At 38.9% G+C, this 17,919-nt stretch overlaps 1 protein-coding gene across 4 annotated transcripts in view; it reads left to right on the forward strand.

Moving 5' to 3' along the window:
• Positions 1-17,919, forward strand: part of ldb2a (LIM domain binding 2a) — a 70,096-nt gene that overhangs the window by 23,060 nt on the left and 29,117 nt on the right. For all 4 annotated transcript variants that reach the window (XM_077532579.1, XM_077532580.1, XM_077532577.1 and 1 more), the window contains exon 3: positions 15,330-15,502. In XM_077532579.1, coding sequence (XP_077388705.1) covers positions 15,330-15,502 — 173 coding nt within the window. The remainder of the gene's footprint in view (positions 1-15,329; positions 15,503-17,919) is intronic.

Below are 17,919 nucleotides of genomic sequence, written 5' to 3' on the forward strand. Positions count from 1 at the left end.
AAAGCATATTAATAAAATAAAACAATACAAAATACAAACAAAATTCATTAGACATGCAATAGATACAAAAAATAAAATACCATAAAATAAAGCTAATATTCAATAGTTCTTTAAAAACATGATGATAATAATAATAATAATATAAAGGTAAAACAGTAAATAAATATGCAACTGAATGCAATACAAAAAAAGTAGTGCAAAAGTCATAAAATATACAGGACTGTCTCAGAAAATTAGAATATTGTGATAAAGTCCTTTATTTTCTGCAATGCAATTAAAAACACAAAAATGTCATACATTCTGGATTCACTTGGAAACACTTGCAGGTGTTTCAAGTTAATTAGACGATTCAAGTGATTAGTTGAATAGCCTACTAATATACTTTTTCATGATATTCTGATATTTTGAGAAATGATATTTGAGTTTTGTTTAAGCTATAAGCCATAATCAGAAATATTAAAATAATAAAAGGCTTGCAATATTTCAGTTTATTGGTAATGAATCCAGAATGTATGACATTTTTGTTTTTTTAATTGCATTACAGAAAATAGAGGACTTTATCACAATATTATAATTTTCGGAGACAGTCCTGTACAAAAAGTATGACAAAATACAAAACCTACGTAAAATAAAAACAACATATAAAATAAAGTACAATAAAAAAATAATTAAAACAAGAAATAACATATGACAAGGGTAAAACATGATACATCGACACGTTACATGTTTTAAATCTACGCAGAGGCGTGTTAGACCAGGCATTGGTAATTTCACAGATTTATTTAAAAAAGAAAAAGTGCACTTTTGTGCTGTTGTGGGTGTGAACACAGCCAAGTCTATTTTCCGCTATAGCTGCCAGTGTTTTAAAAGTGACGCACTCTCATCTTTTGCGTGGCAATATCTGTGCGGGAAAAGCACGCCACGACCCGCGTGTGACTGCAGATTGTCATCGCGCTTGTTGGAGTGGCAACACACAACGTAAGCGGCTACCCTCATTAAAATTAGAATGAGCTGCTGCTGACTTAAATATGTCAGCATATTTTCTGTAAATTTTTTTTAGACTGAAATTTTAATAAGGGAAAGTTTGTCTCATGCAGGTTTCAGACTTGCAGAAGTTTGCTTTGACGTTATTTATTTGAAAATGACTCAGCTGGAAGTGTGCCACGTCTGACACTTGCACACGCACGGCTAATTTAAAGTGACTCGCGCGGCTGTATGACGTGGCTCGTTTCCGCCGCGTCCGTCCCGGCCCTCTCGGTGGCGTCTTTTCCGGCCAATTAAACAAGCGAGCCGCGCGGCGAGGAGGCTTGTCACCCGCACCAATCTCCCCAGTCAATTGGTGCGTGAAAAGGAGAGAACGCGGCAAAAGGATCAATTACACGCCTACCAAAGCCTTCGTCCTCCTCCTTCCTCTTCTTCGCTCGTCACTTTTCTCGGCCATCTGGAGCTGAGAAAAGTGGCGAGCGGCGCGTCAAAGTAGTGTGAACGCGCTTGGCCAACTTTGTTCTTGTCACAAGTTCTATAAGTTGTTACAGTGTACGTTCAGAGTATAGGCAAAGGGTGGGCGGTGAAACAATGGCGCCCTGACTTTACACATTCCTTCGAGCACCTGTCAGAACGAGGACATTCGCCATAGTTGGAGTGATGAAATACCATTTATTATTGTTAGCCATGAATTTTCAAGTTTGAAAAAAAAAAAAAAAAGACAGAAATCCTCGATTAAGACGTTAAATTGTATTTATTTGCTTGCCTTACTGAATAGAAATGTAACTGGATGTACTGAATTACAAATTTGGGCATAAAAAGAGAAACTTTGATCTTTAGTTTCACAAAAAGAAGACAAACTGCCGATGTTGCACGGTTATAAAAAGAAGCTAAACTATCCATGTTGCTCTTTCAAAAAAAGTCTAACTTGATATTTCACCCAAAAAAAAAGAAAAAAAGAAATCAAGCTATTTATGTTACACGTTCCTAAAAGGAAGACAAACTTCAACCTGAACTTTCCAAAATAAATGCCAAATTATCATGTTGTACTTTCCAAAAAGGCAAAATGTATTTAGCACCATCCAAGAAAAGAAAATTAAATCGATTTAGCACTTTCCAACAAAGAAAATGAATTTGATGTTGCACTTTCTTAAAATGAAGGTAAACTTGCTGTTGCACGTTCCAAAACCACATCCTTTATTTTTTATCTTTCCACAAAAGAAGACAAATTACTGATATTATACATTTTTCCCCCAAAAAGGACAAACTTGATGTTGCACTTTCTTAAAAAGAAGACAAACTATTGATGTTTCCAAAAAGAAACCTTGATATTGCACTTTCCCCCCAAAAATAAATCATGCTATTTATGTTACACTTTCCTAAATTGAAGCCAAACTTCATGCTGCACTTTCCAAAATAAATGCCAAAATATCATGTTGTACTTTCCAAAAAGGCAAAATGTATTTAGCACCATCCAAGAAAAGAAACTTTAATCGATTTAGCACTTTCTAACAAAGAAAAGGAATTTGCTGTTGCACTTTCCGAGAAAGGAGGTAAACTTGATGTTGCACGTTCCAAAAACACATTCTTTTTTTTTTTTTTTAATCTTTCCAAAAAAGAACACAAATTACTGATATTGCACATTCTTCACCAAGAAATGGACAAACTTGATGTTGCCAAAAGGAAAATAAAATTCATTTAGCACTTTCCAAGCCACAATGCTAACCACTAGTCCACCATGCTTTTTCTTTGGTGGAAATAAGAAAATTCCCATTAAAAGTGTGACTGCATGCACACTAGACATCACATTTGAATTTCAAATCTCCGGCAGTCCCGCCAGCTCCGTTACAGAACAAATCTGCCATTTTGTTTTTGGTCGCCTTTTTTTGGTGTTTTTTTTTTTTTCTGCATCGGTGTAATTTCGCCTGTGCGCTTTTTTACCGCGACAAACAAGGCGCTCATGAAAAAGTGAGGCGCAAAGTGCAGCGGCTGAGCTTTTAACAGTGGAAGACTCGGGCGGAAGGTCATCCAGGCGAGCGCACGCAGACGAGAGCCCGATTAATAATGAATCGCGGATTCATCTGCAAAACCCACGGACGGACGGACGGGCGGACGGCAACACACTCACCTAGAAAAGATTTGCACACACACACAAGCAAGAAAGTCGTTGATACACAACGCGCACACACACGCGTAGAGTTATTGACACGTGGAAGAAAAATCCATATTTATATATAATACAGTGTGCAGGAGACCCATCAGCCTCGCTGGTCTAAGCCAAACCTTACTTAAGGCATTAAATCTTTATGTGGACCTTTTACACAAACACACACACACACACACACACACATGCAAACAAACTTAGTATTCTTATTATAGTTTTATTTTATTTGCTAAATTAATATTGTCTAAAGTTGACATTTTTCTCTTGGTCACCCAACAATATTTTGTTGAAAAAGGAATTGACATTTTGTTAGTGCATTCCGAAGCAACAGGTGCCAATTAGGGTTTCGAATGAGAGTTTTAGAACAAGTTTGAAATTTGAGTTAGGATCTCAAGTTTGGCATGCAAACCTGGGTTTGAATTTGAAAATAAGCTTTTAAATGCAAAATGAAATGGCTGCAAAATGGGGCTTTGAAATTGGGTTAGGGTTGAAAATGAAAGGGATACTTGACTCATTGAGCCATTTTCAGCAGTAAAAAGTTAATATTTTGTCTATAATTAATGTGGTACCTTTATTATTTTTCATGCACAATTAATACATTTAACTCATTCACTGCCTTTGACGGAAAAAGACGTCAAATGATGCAATGCATTTTTGCTGGGCTGGCAATGAATGTGTTAAAGAGTAATTTTTCAACTTGCTGTCGACTAATGATGACATCACCTGTGCTGAGGAAGTAGGTGACGACCAGTCATGGCCCAGAAAACAGGTGAGCCATGATTGGCCGTTACCTACTTCCTCAGCACAGGTGATGTCATCATAAGTTGACAGCAAGTAGAAAAAATACTTTTTAAAGGTACTAATTGTACATGAAAAATAATGAAGTTATCTAATTCATTCATCAAAATATTAACTTTTCACTCCTGAAAATGGTTCAATGAGTCAAGTATCCCTTTAAGGTTTCAACGTTTTGAGGTTTCAAATTGGGGTTTTGAAGACAGAGTCCGGGTTGATAATTAAGGTTTCAAAGTTTGCTTCTGAATGCTTTCAAACGTGAGATAATTAAAATAAGGGGTAGGTTTGAAAATCAAGGTTTCCATCCTGGGTTCGCAGTTTTCAAACAAGGGTTTGGGTTTCAAATCAAGGTTTGAAAGTAAGGTTACAAATTATGATTTCAATCTTGGGTTATGTTTTTTAAAAACACGGGTTAGGGTTTCTAATTCAGGTTTTAAGTGCAGGTTAGGGTTTTCAATTAGGATTTTAAACCAGAGTTGGTGTTTAAAACAAGGGTTAGTGGTCAAAATTAAGGTTTTAAAGGTACTGTTACAGATTAGGCTTTCAAACACGGGCTACTGTTTTTCAATCGGGTTAAGGTTTCAAACAAGGGTTTGGGTCTTAAAACTGGGTTAGATTGTGAAGTTACAGTTTTAAAGCAGACGTAGGATTTTAAAGTAGGGCTTAAATTTTGGGTTTATGAATTAGGGTCTCAAGCCCGGTTAGGATTTCGAGTTACGATTGTTGACTTTAGGGGTTGAAACTTTAGTGAGGGTTTCAAGCAAAGGGGAGGGTTTGAAAATTAGGCTTTCAAGGGTGGGTTAGAGTTTTTAGGTAAGGTGGTTACTAGGGGTGTTAAAAAAAAAATCGATTCGGCGATATATCGCGATACTACATCGCGCGATTCTCGAATCGATTCAATAATAGGCCAAATCGATTTTTTTTATTTATTTATTTATTTTTATTTATTTATTTATTTTTTTAGGATTCACACCTTAAGCATGGAAGAATGTTATATGAACGGAACATTAAGCCTTAATATTTTATTTTAATGCTGTTTAAACATGAAGCAGATTACAACCTCTATAAGACTGAAATTTCAGATAAATAAATAATACATTTTCATATAAATCTTACACTCTACAAGCTTACTGATTAGTATTTTCTAAATTTGAATGAAAAAAAATCGCAACAATCGACTTATAAATTCGTATCGGGATTAATCGGTATCGAATCGAATCGTGACCTGTGAATCGTGATACGAATCGAATCGTCAGGTACGAGGCAATTCACACCCCTAGTGGTTACAGTTTCAAATCAGGCATTTAAAACCTGGGATAGTATTGGAAGTTAGGCTTTTGAGGCCTAATCATAGCTTTGTCAAGCTTAGGATTTCTTGAGGGATAAACATGTGCACACGCGTGTGCATGTGTGTGTCTTGTATTCCCAATGTCACTTCCTGGAAGGTTATGTTGACTTCCGTTGCCGTGGTTACCGGGATGACTCACACTGTTGACCATGTCAAGCTGGCCTGTCTGCAAACACTGGAGGTTATTGATTTATTTATTTATCTTGAGCGTCCATGGGAAGACGGCGGCAGTTCATCAAGTAAATGAACTGCCCCCCCACTCACACCCCCTCCCAAAATAGGTGTCGGGGTCTTTACCCAGGTATCATTGCCCCTTTCAGATTAGCGCTTGATTATCAGAGGCCAAACAGAGACGAGCAGCGCTCATTACCATTGATTCCGACTCCCCGGGAATGCGTGCGCGTCGTTGAAATGTGTGCATGTGTGCGCGTGTTGGTGTGTCGCCGGTATCGAACGACGCAGCGTGGGGACGCCCGGTCACAGCGGTCCTTCGCAATGTCTGTTTTATGGGGAAAGTGATACATGCTGTTACAGTGTTTGGGTGGTGCTCTGCTGTTAGCTTATCAGGTGGTGAGGGGAAGGGCGGGGAAGGGGGGGGCGTCTATGTCTTCGGAATCCTTGGGGGTTAGTGCAGGAGCCCCCCCCCCCCCCCCCCCCCACTGTTGAATTATGGATGGGGGTGAAGAGGGGATGAGGGCTGGCCTCGAGGAAACAACCCCCATACCCCCCCCCCCCCTCACTTTACCTTACCTCCATCCTCCAGCCAAACCCCCAATCTTCATTTCTCCTCATGTTTTTTTTTCTCCCCTTCTCATCGCACCTCCACCTTCATCCCTCTCTTCCTCCCACGTTGGTCCAGGACAGACGTCCTTTCAATCTGCAGTTCAAAGTGCTTAAATGAAAAAAAAAGAAGAAAAAAACAGTGCTCTTTATAGAAACATACAATAATAACATAATAAAATGTAATAAACGTTTTTTGCTTCTTTTTTTCCCTTCAATTCAATAGATGTTGTGACCTTCTGGTATGTGCACTTTGGCCACCAGGGTGCAGTATAACACAAATATGCATGGAGACAAGAGACGGTCACAACTCCTCAATAAGCTGCATTAATAGTAGGATAGAATAGGATAAAGAATACAGTGAAAAAGTGCGGTGGTTCAGTGTGAGTATTGTTATACTACTTGTGTACATGTGGTATAACATAATGCCACCGATCCTATCTGGTAGCCAATCTATTAGGGATGTAACAATAAGGGCAATATCGTGATATCGTGATATTAAAACTTCCACAATATCGTTGTCGTCATGGTCACAATATTTAAAAGGAACACATCTGTTAAAAAGGTCAGGTTGATTTCCATTTGTACAGTTCTAGCACCCTCTAATGGCTAGTTTATTAGTGTAATTTAATTTTCATTAGGGATGTTTTGGCCTTCTATGTTTAAAATCTATGCTCATTGTCAGATGAAGAGGAACCGAATTTGCGTGTGAAGTGATCAATGTGTGCTTGCATTAGCAAGTAAGTGCCTCAATATTGTTATTAGAGATTGTAGGTGGTTTATATGCATGTTATGTACAAAAGCACAATATTGTGCTTTCTCTAGTATAAGCTCTTTTTTTTTTTTTTTTTTTACAATATTGTGATATTATTTAAATATCGCCAACCACCCCACAATATCGTGATAATTATCGTATCGCGACCTTCATATCATGATAATATTGTATCGTGATGTTTGGATATCGTTACATCCCTACAGTCTATGGCGGTTCGCATGATGTGTTAACATTAAGCTGGCAGCCTTTATGTAAATACACAACACGAAATTCTATCTGATACCACAAGCGCCAATGACTTGTCTCAATAGGAAAGTAGTACATTCATGGAAATATATTGTTGAAATGATACATTTTGATTGTTTTAACATTTTTGTATGTCAGTGAGGCGCTAAATTTAGCCAAGGTTGTTCATGGAAGTTATGGAGAGTACATTTGATGCATTTGTTTTTCTAAATCAATGTAAGTCATTTATTTTTAAGGCTTATGTTTCAATTAGCTGTGGTTGGCTGGCAACCAGTCCAGGGTGTACCTCGCCTACTGCCCGAAGCCAGCTGGGATAGGCTCCAGCACCCCCCGCGACCCTTGTGAGGAAAAGCAGCTAAGAAAATGGATGTTCAAATTAGGGTTTTAGTCCAGAGTCAGTGTTTTAATTGTTTTTTTTTATTTTACTATTCAAAGCATGCAGCAAAAATGTCACCCTTTACTTTTGTGTTTCCTATCTTCCGAAGACAGCTGCTTTATTTCTTATCATATTTCTCACGATGTTCAGCTGCTTGTGATTGGCTAAGCAGTCTGTCAGTCAGAGGTTAGCCCATCTCGACTTTTTGACAAGGGCCGTTGGCACCTTTTTATCTGGCACGACCCACTTCAGCCTGCGAACGCTCAACACAATTAAACTGCCTCCTCATGTAAAGGATTTGCAGAATAATTCCTGGATCGACGCAGTAATTCCTCGCCACTCCAAGATTAAATTGACTTTTTTTTTGTTAGCCGTTCTGGAGCTTTAAAGGAGACATTGTTGGATGGAAAACGTCATGGATAGAGGGAAAAACCAAAGAGATAGAAGGAAACTATGTTCAAATTTTAGATCGATTTAGTGGTGATTGACTAAATAGTACTGAAATCGCCATCCAATGTGTGTACACGAGGAGACCTTCTGATTGGTTGAATTAAATCTGTTGTTGTTTTTGCATGGCGGGAGGCAGCAGCAGCAGCAAAGTTGTCGAGCTGACAAAAAACACAAGACGCCAGCTTTGATGACAGGAAGTATGCAGAGAGGACGACTAGAGATGGAATTAAACTTTTATAAGCCATGAATATTTCATGTTCTGGGCAGTGATTCCCACATTCTGGTGCATATACTGCGCGAGCATGCGTGTGCGTGTGTGTGTGTGTAGGAGTACGACCCCACTAGTTTTGAGCATTCCTCTAGATTTGAAGTTTTCATCCACATAACAAAACTTTCAAAAATTAAACAGTTTTAAATAGCCACATGAAATTTGGTAGACATGTCTATCATGATAAGATCCACAAAAAAAAGTCTCTAGAAGCCATGTTTGAAGAGAAACAGAAAGTCTGCCATTTTGGTTTGAAGTCTCCAGTTAAGCATCACTCTGAGACTCCAAAAATGTGAAAACTCAGCCCACATTGCAAGTTTGACATTGCAACCTGAAATTGGGTAGGCATGACCATCATAGATAGACCCACCAAAAAGTCTCAAGAAGTCATATCCAAAAATGCACAGGAAGTCTGCCATTTTTATTTTTAAAGCTACCATTTTAGGGTTGTTTTGAAAGTGTTATACGTATATAACCCCACAAATGTGACAATTCAGCCCCCGGAAGCCAGTTTCGCTTATCAACATGAAATTTGGTTGGCATGCCCATCATAGTTAGACCCATACAAAAACTCTCTGTAAGCTATGTATGAAAAGAAACAGAATGTCTACCAATTTGACCTAAAGCTGCCATTTTAGGGTAACTGAAACGCTTAGTATCTCCGCAATTTGAAAATTCAGACGCCAAAGCCAGTTTAACTTAGCCACATGAAATTTGTTAGTCATGTTGATCATCAGTAGATCCACAAAAAAAAGTCTCTTGAGTCCATGTCTGAAAAGACACAGGAGGTTTGCCATTTTGGTTTGAAGCCACCATTTTACGGTCACTCTGAAAGTCCTCGCATCATACAATTTTAAAATCCCACCCCCTATGCCAGTTTCACATAGAAACATGAAATTTGGTAGGCGTGTCTATTATTAGTTGACCCCCCCACCCCCCAAAAAAGTCAAAAACTCATTCTTGAAAAAACACAGGATGTCTTCAATTTTTCTTCGAAGCAGCCATTTTAGGCTTATTTTTCTTTGAGTCCTTCGAAGACAATTTTTCTGGAAAATTTGTACGATTGTCACCAAAATAACACATTTTTGGGTTTGAAGCTGCCATATTAGAGTCATTTCTGTTTGTTTCCGGGGCTCCTTAAAAAAGAAACTTGAGAATCTAAGACGTTAATTTTCCTAATCGCATGTGGCCAGAGCAGGGAGTCCAATTTTAACGGCGGGCACAGCGGCAGGACAAACATTTAACTTGAGCAGACTTAATTATTTTTGCCAACGACGCTAGGACCCTCCCTCCCATTCCAGCCGTGACAACGGAACCGGCTCGATCATCGATTGAGCCAGGGGCTGATCGATACGTCGGTTCGGTTTTCATCCGTGCCTCTCTCGTCTCGCCGATCATCAACAGTGGCGAACGCCGAAGGCTAATCATCGATTGCGATAGTATTTTTAGCTTAGCATATTGATTAGGGGCCGCGCTGTAGGTCGGACAGAGCGCGGGTTTGTACACAACGCGGCGCACTGTAATGGAATCAATAGACCTCAGCAAGATGCTTGATCCACTCTGCTGTTGCTGCTCCTATAATGCGTTTGCTCATACAAGTCGATGCTAGTCATTAGCCATTATGCTGTCTGCTACATGTTGTTTAGGTTAGTGTCTACTTAGCAAAATGAATGTATTTTTTTTATATTAAAGTATTTATGTTGCTGAAATTCTATGGTATTTATATTAAAAAATAAATAAAAGCCAGCCTTTAGCGTCTTGCAAGATTTGTCATTTTTAACCAGCATATTTCTGCAATTTCATACTCAATTATCATAACATTACACTGTATTTTAAAAAAAAAAGAGCAATATTTAGGCAACTGATATGAGATGGCACAGTTACGACTTAAATATGTCCTGAATAGTGAAAACAACCAATAAGGTGTTGGTGGAAAATCAATCATATTGGATAAACTGCAAACTATATTTGGTGTATTATGGGATTTACAGTGTGGTGTTTGATGTTGTTCATGCATGAAGGTATGCTTGTTGTTTGCCCAGCAGCCTTTCCACTCCCTCTGTGCATCATTACGACTCTAAATGTATATATCCTATAGATATGTGTGTCTCTACCTGTATGCGTGTGCATTTGTGTGGGAAGCTCAAAGCATTATAGTGTAGTGTTAACCATGGCCTTTGCACTGCGCATGCTGGCTTGTATATGGTTAAAAACAAAACAATGGAAGAATTACAAAGACACCTACACAGTAGCACAAGAAATAACACCGCAACACTCACGATATGAGTTATTAATGGTCAAATGTTTTTGTTCAGTTTTTATGTAAATAGCAAAGGAGGGGTTCATTTCATCCTGGTGATTTTTTTTTTTGTCCTGGCTCTAGAGATATTTTCACTGATCAACATGAAATTTGGTGGGCCTGTTTATAAGAAGTGCCACAAAAAAGTCTCAAGAAAGCATGACCGAAACTACACAGGAAGTTTGCCATTTTTGTTTGAAGCCGATTGAGGTTCAGTGACTAACTTGTCCTAGATATTTTGTCAGATTGCTACCAAAAAAATAAATAAATAAAGAATCAGCCCCAGAAGCCAGTTTCACTGAACAACTTGAAATTTGGTGAGCATGTGTATCATGAGAAGTGCCACAAAAAAGTCTCAGGAAGGCATGCCCGAAAATACACATGAATACTGTCATTGTGGTTTGAAACAGACATTTCTTAAATTAAAACCGTTTTCCTTGAGGTTCAATGACAAACTTGTCAGATTGCTGCCAACAAAACACACACACAAAAAAAATCAGCCCCACAAGCCAGTTTCACTGAACAACTTGAAATTTGGTGAGCCTGTGTATCATGAGGAGTGCCACAAAAAAGTCTCAAGAAGCCATGCCCGAAAATACACATGAATTCCATCGTTTTGATTTTAAGAAGATATTTTAGCCCAATTCAAGGGGTTCTTCGATGACAACCTTGTTGTCGAGATTTTGTCAGATTAATCAACTACAAAAATGGTTAGAAGCATAAAATTTGGCAGGTACGTCTATCACGAGTAGAGTCACAAAAGTTTTGAAAAGCTGAGCCAAAAAATACACAGGAAGTCCGCCATTGTGTTTTGAAGCGGACATTTATTAAGACCGTTTTCCTTGAGGTTCAATAACAAACTTGTCAGATTGCTACAAAAAATAAATAAATAAAATAAAATCAGCCCCAAAAGCCAGTTCCACTGAACAACTTGGAATTTGGCGGGCATGTCAATCATGAGTAGAGCCACAAAAAAAAGTCTCAAGAAGCCATGCCCGAAAATACACATCAAGTCCGCCGTTTTGATCTTAAGAAGATATTTTAGCCCAATTCCAGAGGTTCTTTGATGACAATCTTGTTGTCGAGATTTTGTCCGATTGCTCAACTACAAAAATTGTTAGAAGTATAACATTTGGCAGGAACGTCTATCATGAGTAGAGTCACAAAAGTTTTGAGCCAAAAAATACACAGGCAGTACTTCCTGTCTGCCATTTTGATTTGAAACTGACATTTTTGGCCATTTCTGCTCATCCTGCAATGACAAACTTGTCCTGAAGAGTTCAAATTTGTCTCACGTGCATACCGTGTTTCCATATATTGTATTCTTTTACTTAACTTCAGATGGGCTTAGGCATGTCAAAGGCAGTAAATTAGTTAATCGTGTAATCATTTTCAGGTGTGTAGAGTTCTCTGTAAATGATATGTATTTGCTGGCAGGGGGGCTCTGTGTACTTGGTTCAGATAATTTTGTGTTTGCTACCTCCGAACATTTTTAAATGCACACTGAATGAACAAGCTTTTGTGTACTGCGTGTTCATGTGTGTGTGGGTCTATAATTGTGTGCGCCAGCGGCCCCTCTATTCGGCGCACAAACAAAAAAGGGCTCCTGACGTCTTTTCTGGCTGGCTGGCGTTGCTGGCAGGAGTCCTGGGCACCGCCGGTGGTGGGGTAGGGCGGAGGATTTGGTGGGGGGGGAACAATCTCGACAAAGTGGCGTGAATTAATGTGACTAATTAACACGGCGTTAATTATTTGTAAATTGCATGTTTGGATACACATTACTTGAGAGGCATATGCCGCTCGTTGTCTTCCCTCCTGAGCTCGTGCCAGCTATCGCGCATCTCTGAAGGCGCGCCAGCCAGCCAGCCAGCCAGGGGAAAGACTACACAGAAAGTGAGATGTACTCTACCACTCTAATTAATATCATAAACAGTGGTGCCTTGAGATACAAGTTTAATTGGTTCTCTTTGTCACACTTGTATCCCAAATCATCCCTCCCTATTGAAATGAATGGAAATGCAAATAATTTGTTCCAACAAAGAAAAGCTGCACTCAAAACTTTTGAGCTGTATAAAATTACACAGCAATAACATTTGCTCTCCACATGACCTGCAAAAACAGAAAACGGCACGAAACATGGCTGTGCCTAATATATTGTCCTTGTTTGTTTTTCTTCATCCCTGCTGTCTAAAAATCGTCCAGGAAACAGCTCGTATCTTGAAAAACTACTCGTATTTTAAAGTCATCTTAAAAAAAAATATGACAGTTATAGCTAACCTAATTTAAGTAAATTGATGTATCTGTTGAGATTACAGGAAAACACAATTATCAAAAATATATATTCATTATTATAAATGTATACATTTTAACTTAAAAAAAGCAAAAATAAAATATGTGAAAAATATTTAGAAATATTCCTACATTTCTTAAAAAAACTGTATTTAAACTTTTGCTACATTGTTTTTCGACGTTTTATGTGCAAAACTGTAATCATTATGGAGGAAGTTTTTGCATTTTGACCAATATATATATATATATATATATATATATATATTTTTTTTAATTAAATCTCAAATTTTTACTTAGTCACGGATTACAAATATTTTCATGTAATTAAATGACTTATTTATTTTTTATTTTCCTTTTGTTTACCTTCTTATATTTTTGTAGTGTTTTCATCTTTAGTCTGATTTTTTTTTCTTGGAATATTTTGACTTTATTCCTTTATTCCCATCATTTTGCAACTTTTGTCATGGCATTTTTGTGACTTTTGAAGTTTTTTGTGTAAAATTTTGCCTTTATTCTTGGAAAGATACAACTTTTTTTTTCTTCTAATATTACAACTTTAGGAACGCAATCTCTGTCTCATTTTTAATTTTAGGACTACTGGCTCCTGTTATATCGCTACTTTTCTTTTTGGGGTGCTATTTGGTCTCAAAAGTTGGAGAACCACAGTCCGAGACGAGTCCCGGTGATGCTAAATTTTGAAGGATTGAAGTTGGCCAAGTATGGCATCAAAGCTTGAAGTTAAATAACGTACTACATGTTGTGGTTGGTTGAGGTGTAAAAGCGTCGGTGAACGGACGTCAGCTGACTTGATGCTTTTTACAAGGGACCCCAAGCTGCTCGTTCTTCAGTCGAGCCGGTTCGAGTGTAAATAAAAAACCGCCGAGCGGAGCCGAGCTACAACGGCGACGCTTGAAACGATCCCAGCGTGGCCGCCATTACTCGCCATCTATCACTCTGTCACCCCCGGCGACGCACGTTGCCTTTGATTGGGACGCCTTTTTTTTTTTTCCGGCAAGACAAACTCTGGGCCTCGCTCCACCTCGCCGCCGCTCTCGCTCTCTCCCTCCCTCGCCCCCTCCACCCTTCCCTCGCTCGCTGACAACCCTTATTTTTTTTTTCATCTTCCCTCCTTCTACCGCTCCCTCTCTCCATCTTTCATCCCCCCCCTTCACCCTCCTCATCCCACCCCCCCTTGGAGCTCTTGCTCATTAGCAGTCAGCTCCATTGCGAGACGTACTTTGTTTTGCAGTGCGGGCCGAGCGAGGGAGGCAGAAAAAGAGAGAGAGACAAAACGAGTGAGGGGTCCAATTGCTGCTCACGAAGCCAAACACTGTATGTGTTATTTAGCCATGCCTGACTGTATTGAGTTGGAAAAACATGCCAGTCATGGCTATGCACAAACACATACACACACAATATTTCCCATAAGTAACAATGGAAATGGAAATAATCTTTTCTCAAGTAACTGTAGCAGCTCCAGTAAAAACTTTTAAGTGACGTTTTAACTGTCTAAATGTGACGCAGGAATCTTACTGATTTGAATGTGATGTCACTTTAGCATAGCAAATGTTAGCATTGTATCCATTGTGAAAAGGAGACCTGACTGCAGAGTTTTATTCCAAAAAGCCTATGTCACAAGATAGCAGAAAAGCACTACTTTTGTCAAAACGAAGCTCTTGAACTCACTTCAATCCAATTCCATGGCAACAAGATGACACAAAATGGTCTCAAAGCACTTCTTATGTCCAAATAAAAACTCCTCAACTTATTCCAACAGAGTCGCTTGGCACCAGGACGCCACAAGATGGCGTCAAATGAGTTTTTTTTTTCTTTTTTCTAAAGGAAGCGCCTCAACTCATTTGAACATAGTTCTTTTCACCAAGTTGCCACAAGATGGCAGCCAAGTACTACTTTTGTCTATCTAAAGCTCCTCAACTCACTTCAACTTAGTTTCTCTGGCTCCAAGATGCTCCCAAAAAATCGGCAGATATGCAAACTTGCCAATACTGAACCACTAATATGTGCTATCCGTGTTGCTGTTACGCTTAACATTAGCATACCAAGTGTTAGCTTTTTTTTTTTTTTTTTTTTTTAATTTTCTCAATTCCTGTGCTTCTGCTTACACACGTTTTTGTATTTATGTAGCTACCTTGCTATAAATTAGCATCCTATTTGCTTGTTACTCTCAGCATGTCCTAGCATTTTATTGAATTAACACAATGGGTCCACATTAGCGATACGATTAGAATGATAGCTGTTACTGCAATGTGTATATCTATGCAGTTTATCATACCAACTTCTTACCATTTTATCCATTCTCATTTGAAAGGTTTTAGTACGATTTAAGTTTTCTATTCATCTGCCTATACTTTTAGCCTTGCAGTATGTTAGCATACAAACCTTTTATACGTTCCCATTTGAAAGGGTATATCTAATTACAGGACATGGTGTAAAATCCCTTTCATTTTTGTATTCCGGGTAACTGTTATCATGTGAGCGTTCGGTATCTGGCTGACCAGCTCTTTCCTCGTCCTCTGTGCCCTCCTGTGCTGCAGCGATTGGCCGGACGCTGATCCCCCGCTATTTCAGCACGGTGTTCGAGGGCGGCGTCAGCGAGCTGCACTACATCCTCAAGCACTCCAAGGAGTCCTTCCACAACTCCTGCATCACGTTGGACTGCGACCAGTGCACCATGGTCACCCAACACGGCAAGCCCATGTTCACCAAGGTACAGTCGACACCTGTTCGTCACGCCAAATGTGAAAGCTGAAAATATGCACTATGAGACCATTTCGAAGTTGATGGGTATGAAAGATCAACTTGGAATCATACAACAGGTTGCATCTTTAAGTTGAAACATCAATGCTGTGTTTTTTTGTTCTTCTGTGTTTCACTTTTCTGCCATTTACAAGTCATACCTATTATTCAGCCATTCAATTTTGATTCATGATGGAAATAATACTTTCCCAGCGGCAAAATTGCATTGCACTTCAATTATTAAGATTTTTTTCCTGTTCCATTCAGTATTACACAATAATTACAATTTGCTTTGGTGGACCCCTGGAAATGGTTGCTTTCAAGCAAAATGGAACATTTGGTGTGATAAACATGCATACCAAATTTCATGTTGCTAAAATGAATGTGATTTCAAGAGCTGAATTTTGACATTTGTATTAGATTCTTGATTTATTGCGAGTTATGAATTAGTCTGCCCACACTCAGTGATGAAAACTAAAATGTTTCATATTCATGTGCGGTCAGGGTGTCTTAGTATACAGTACATGCTTCAGATTTGATAGCTATTGGGACAATCTGTAGTTTAGTTTTGAAAGAACCCTGAATATGGTCCAAATTGATGTTAAAATCGCCACTTCAACCCACAGTGGTAGACTTCCTGTGATTTTCCAGGCACGAGTTGTTGAGACTTTTTTTGTGGGTCTCCTCCTGACATACATTCCTACCAAATTCCATGTTGCTGAGTGGAACTGAATTTCTAGAATTACATATCAAGGTTTCAAAATGGCCCTAAAAAGCCCGCTTTGAACCAAAATGGGTGACTTCCTGTCTTTTCAGACATGGGTTCTTGAGACTTTTTTGTGGGTCTAGCCATGATGAAGATTTCTACCAAATTCCATGTTGCTAAGTGAAACCTGTTGCTGGGGCCAAATTTTCAAAATCTCAGTGTTACATATCAGTCATTCAGAGTGACCCTAAAAAGGCTGTTTCGAAACAAAATGGCTGTCTTTCTCTGTCTTTCGTTTTAAAACTCTCAAACGATCCTAAAATGTCAGCTTTGAACCAAAATGGCACACTTCCCGTATGTTTTCAGACATGGGTTCTTGAGACTTTTTTTATGGATCTACTCATGATAAATATTGCTACTAAGTTTCACACTGCTAGGTCAAATTGGCTTTGGGGGCTGAATTTTCAAAATTATATATATTTTAAAGTTTCAGAATGATCCTAAAAAGTCTTTCTCTCTTATGGGGTATGGATTTTTAGACTTTTTTTTTTGTGGCTCTATTCTTGATTGAGATGCATATTAAGTTTCATATTGCTAAGTGAAATTGTTTTTTGAGGGGGCTGAATTTTCATTATTGTGCTGTTTTAGAATTTTAAAATGATCCTAAAATATCGGCTTTAAACTAAAGTGGCACGCGTCCCGTATCTTTTCAGACATAGGTTCTTGAGACTTTTTTGTGGATCTACTCATAATAAATATTGCTACTAAATTTCACATTGCTAGGGGAAATTGGCTTCGGGGGCTGAATTTTCAAAATTATATATATTTTCGAGTTTCAGAATGACCCTAAAAAGGCTGCTTTGACCAAAAATGGCTGACTTCCTTTGGCGTGTGGATTTTGAGACATTTTTTGTGGGTCTAGTCGTGATAGAGATGTCAGCCAAACTCCATGTTGCTCAGTGAAACTGTCTTTGGGGCCTGACTTTTCAAAAATGGGGAGTAACGCATCAGACTTTCTGTGTCTACTTCTTTAGACTTTTTCTGGTGGGTCTAGAGACAAGACTACCCAGTTTCACATTGGGTCACGCGTGAATTAATTTAGTTAGTAGCAATTACAAAAAAAAAAAAAAAAGTATATGAAAGATGGGCTAAATGAGCCTAAAATGTCGGCTTCAACTCAAAACTCCACACTTCCTGTAGTTTTCAGACGTGGGTTCTTGAAACATTTTTTTGTGGGTCTATCCATGATCGACATGCCGATTTTCACGTTGCTATCTGGGCTTTCTTGCACGGATGAACCATCCACGTTTTGGAGTAGCCCTCAAAAATCTTTTTCATTTGGCCTGCGAATATTAGCGACGCAGCAATTTGAAATGATAAACAACACAATACAAAACATTACCATTCAGATAGGAGCCCGGCGCCGCTGGCCCGGTCAACACAAAGCTACATTTTTTTTCTGCCCGCCGTGATTCTCTCGCTCTTTTCATCTGGCTCTAAATTGGATGAGAATAATTAATTTATTAGGAAAAAGAAAAAAAGAAAAGAAGAATTCCAATAAGCCAGCGTGTTCTCCCTCAGCTCCCAGCAGCGCCGCCGAGCCTCGCAGCTCCGGAGGCCCGAATCTCAATCAGCTCTGCTTCGCCTCGCTTTTCCCTCACTCCCCCCCACTCCCCCCACCA

Source organism: Festucalex cinctus, chromosome 9 (assembly GCF_051991245.1).
Source record: "Festucalex cinctus isolate MCC-2025b chromosome 9, RoL_Fcin_1.0, whole genome shotgun sequence".
In the NCBI taxonomy this organism is placed as follows: Eukaryota; Metazoa; Chordata; class Actinopteri; order Syngnathiformes; family Syngnathidae; genus Festucalex; species Festucalex cinctus.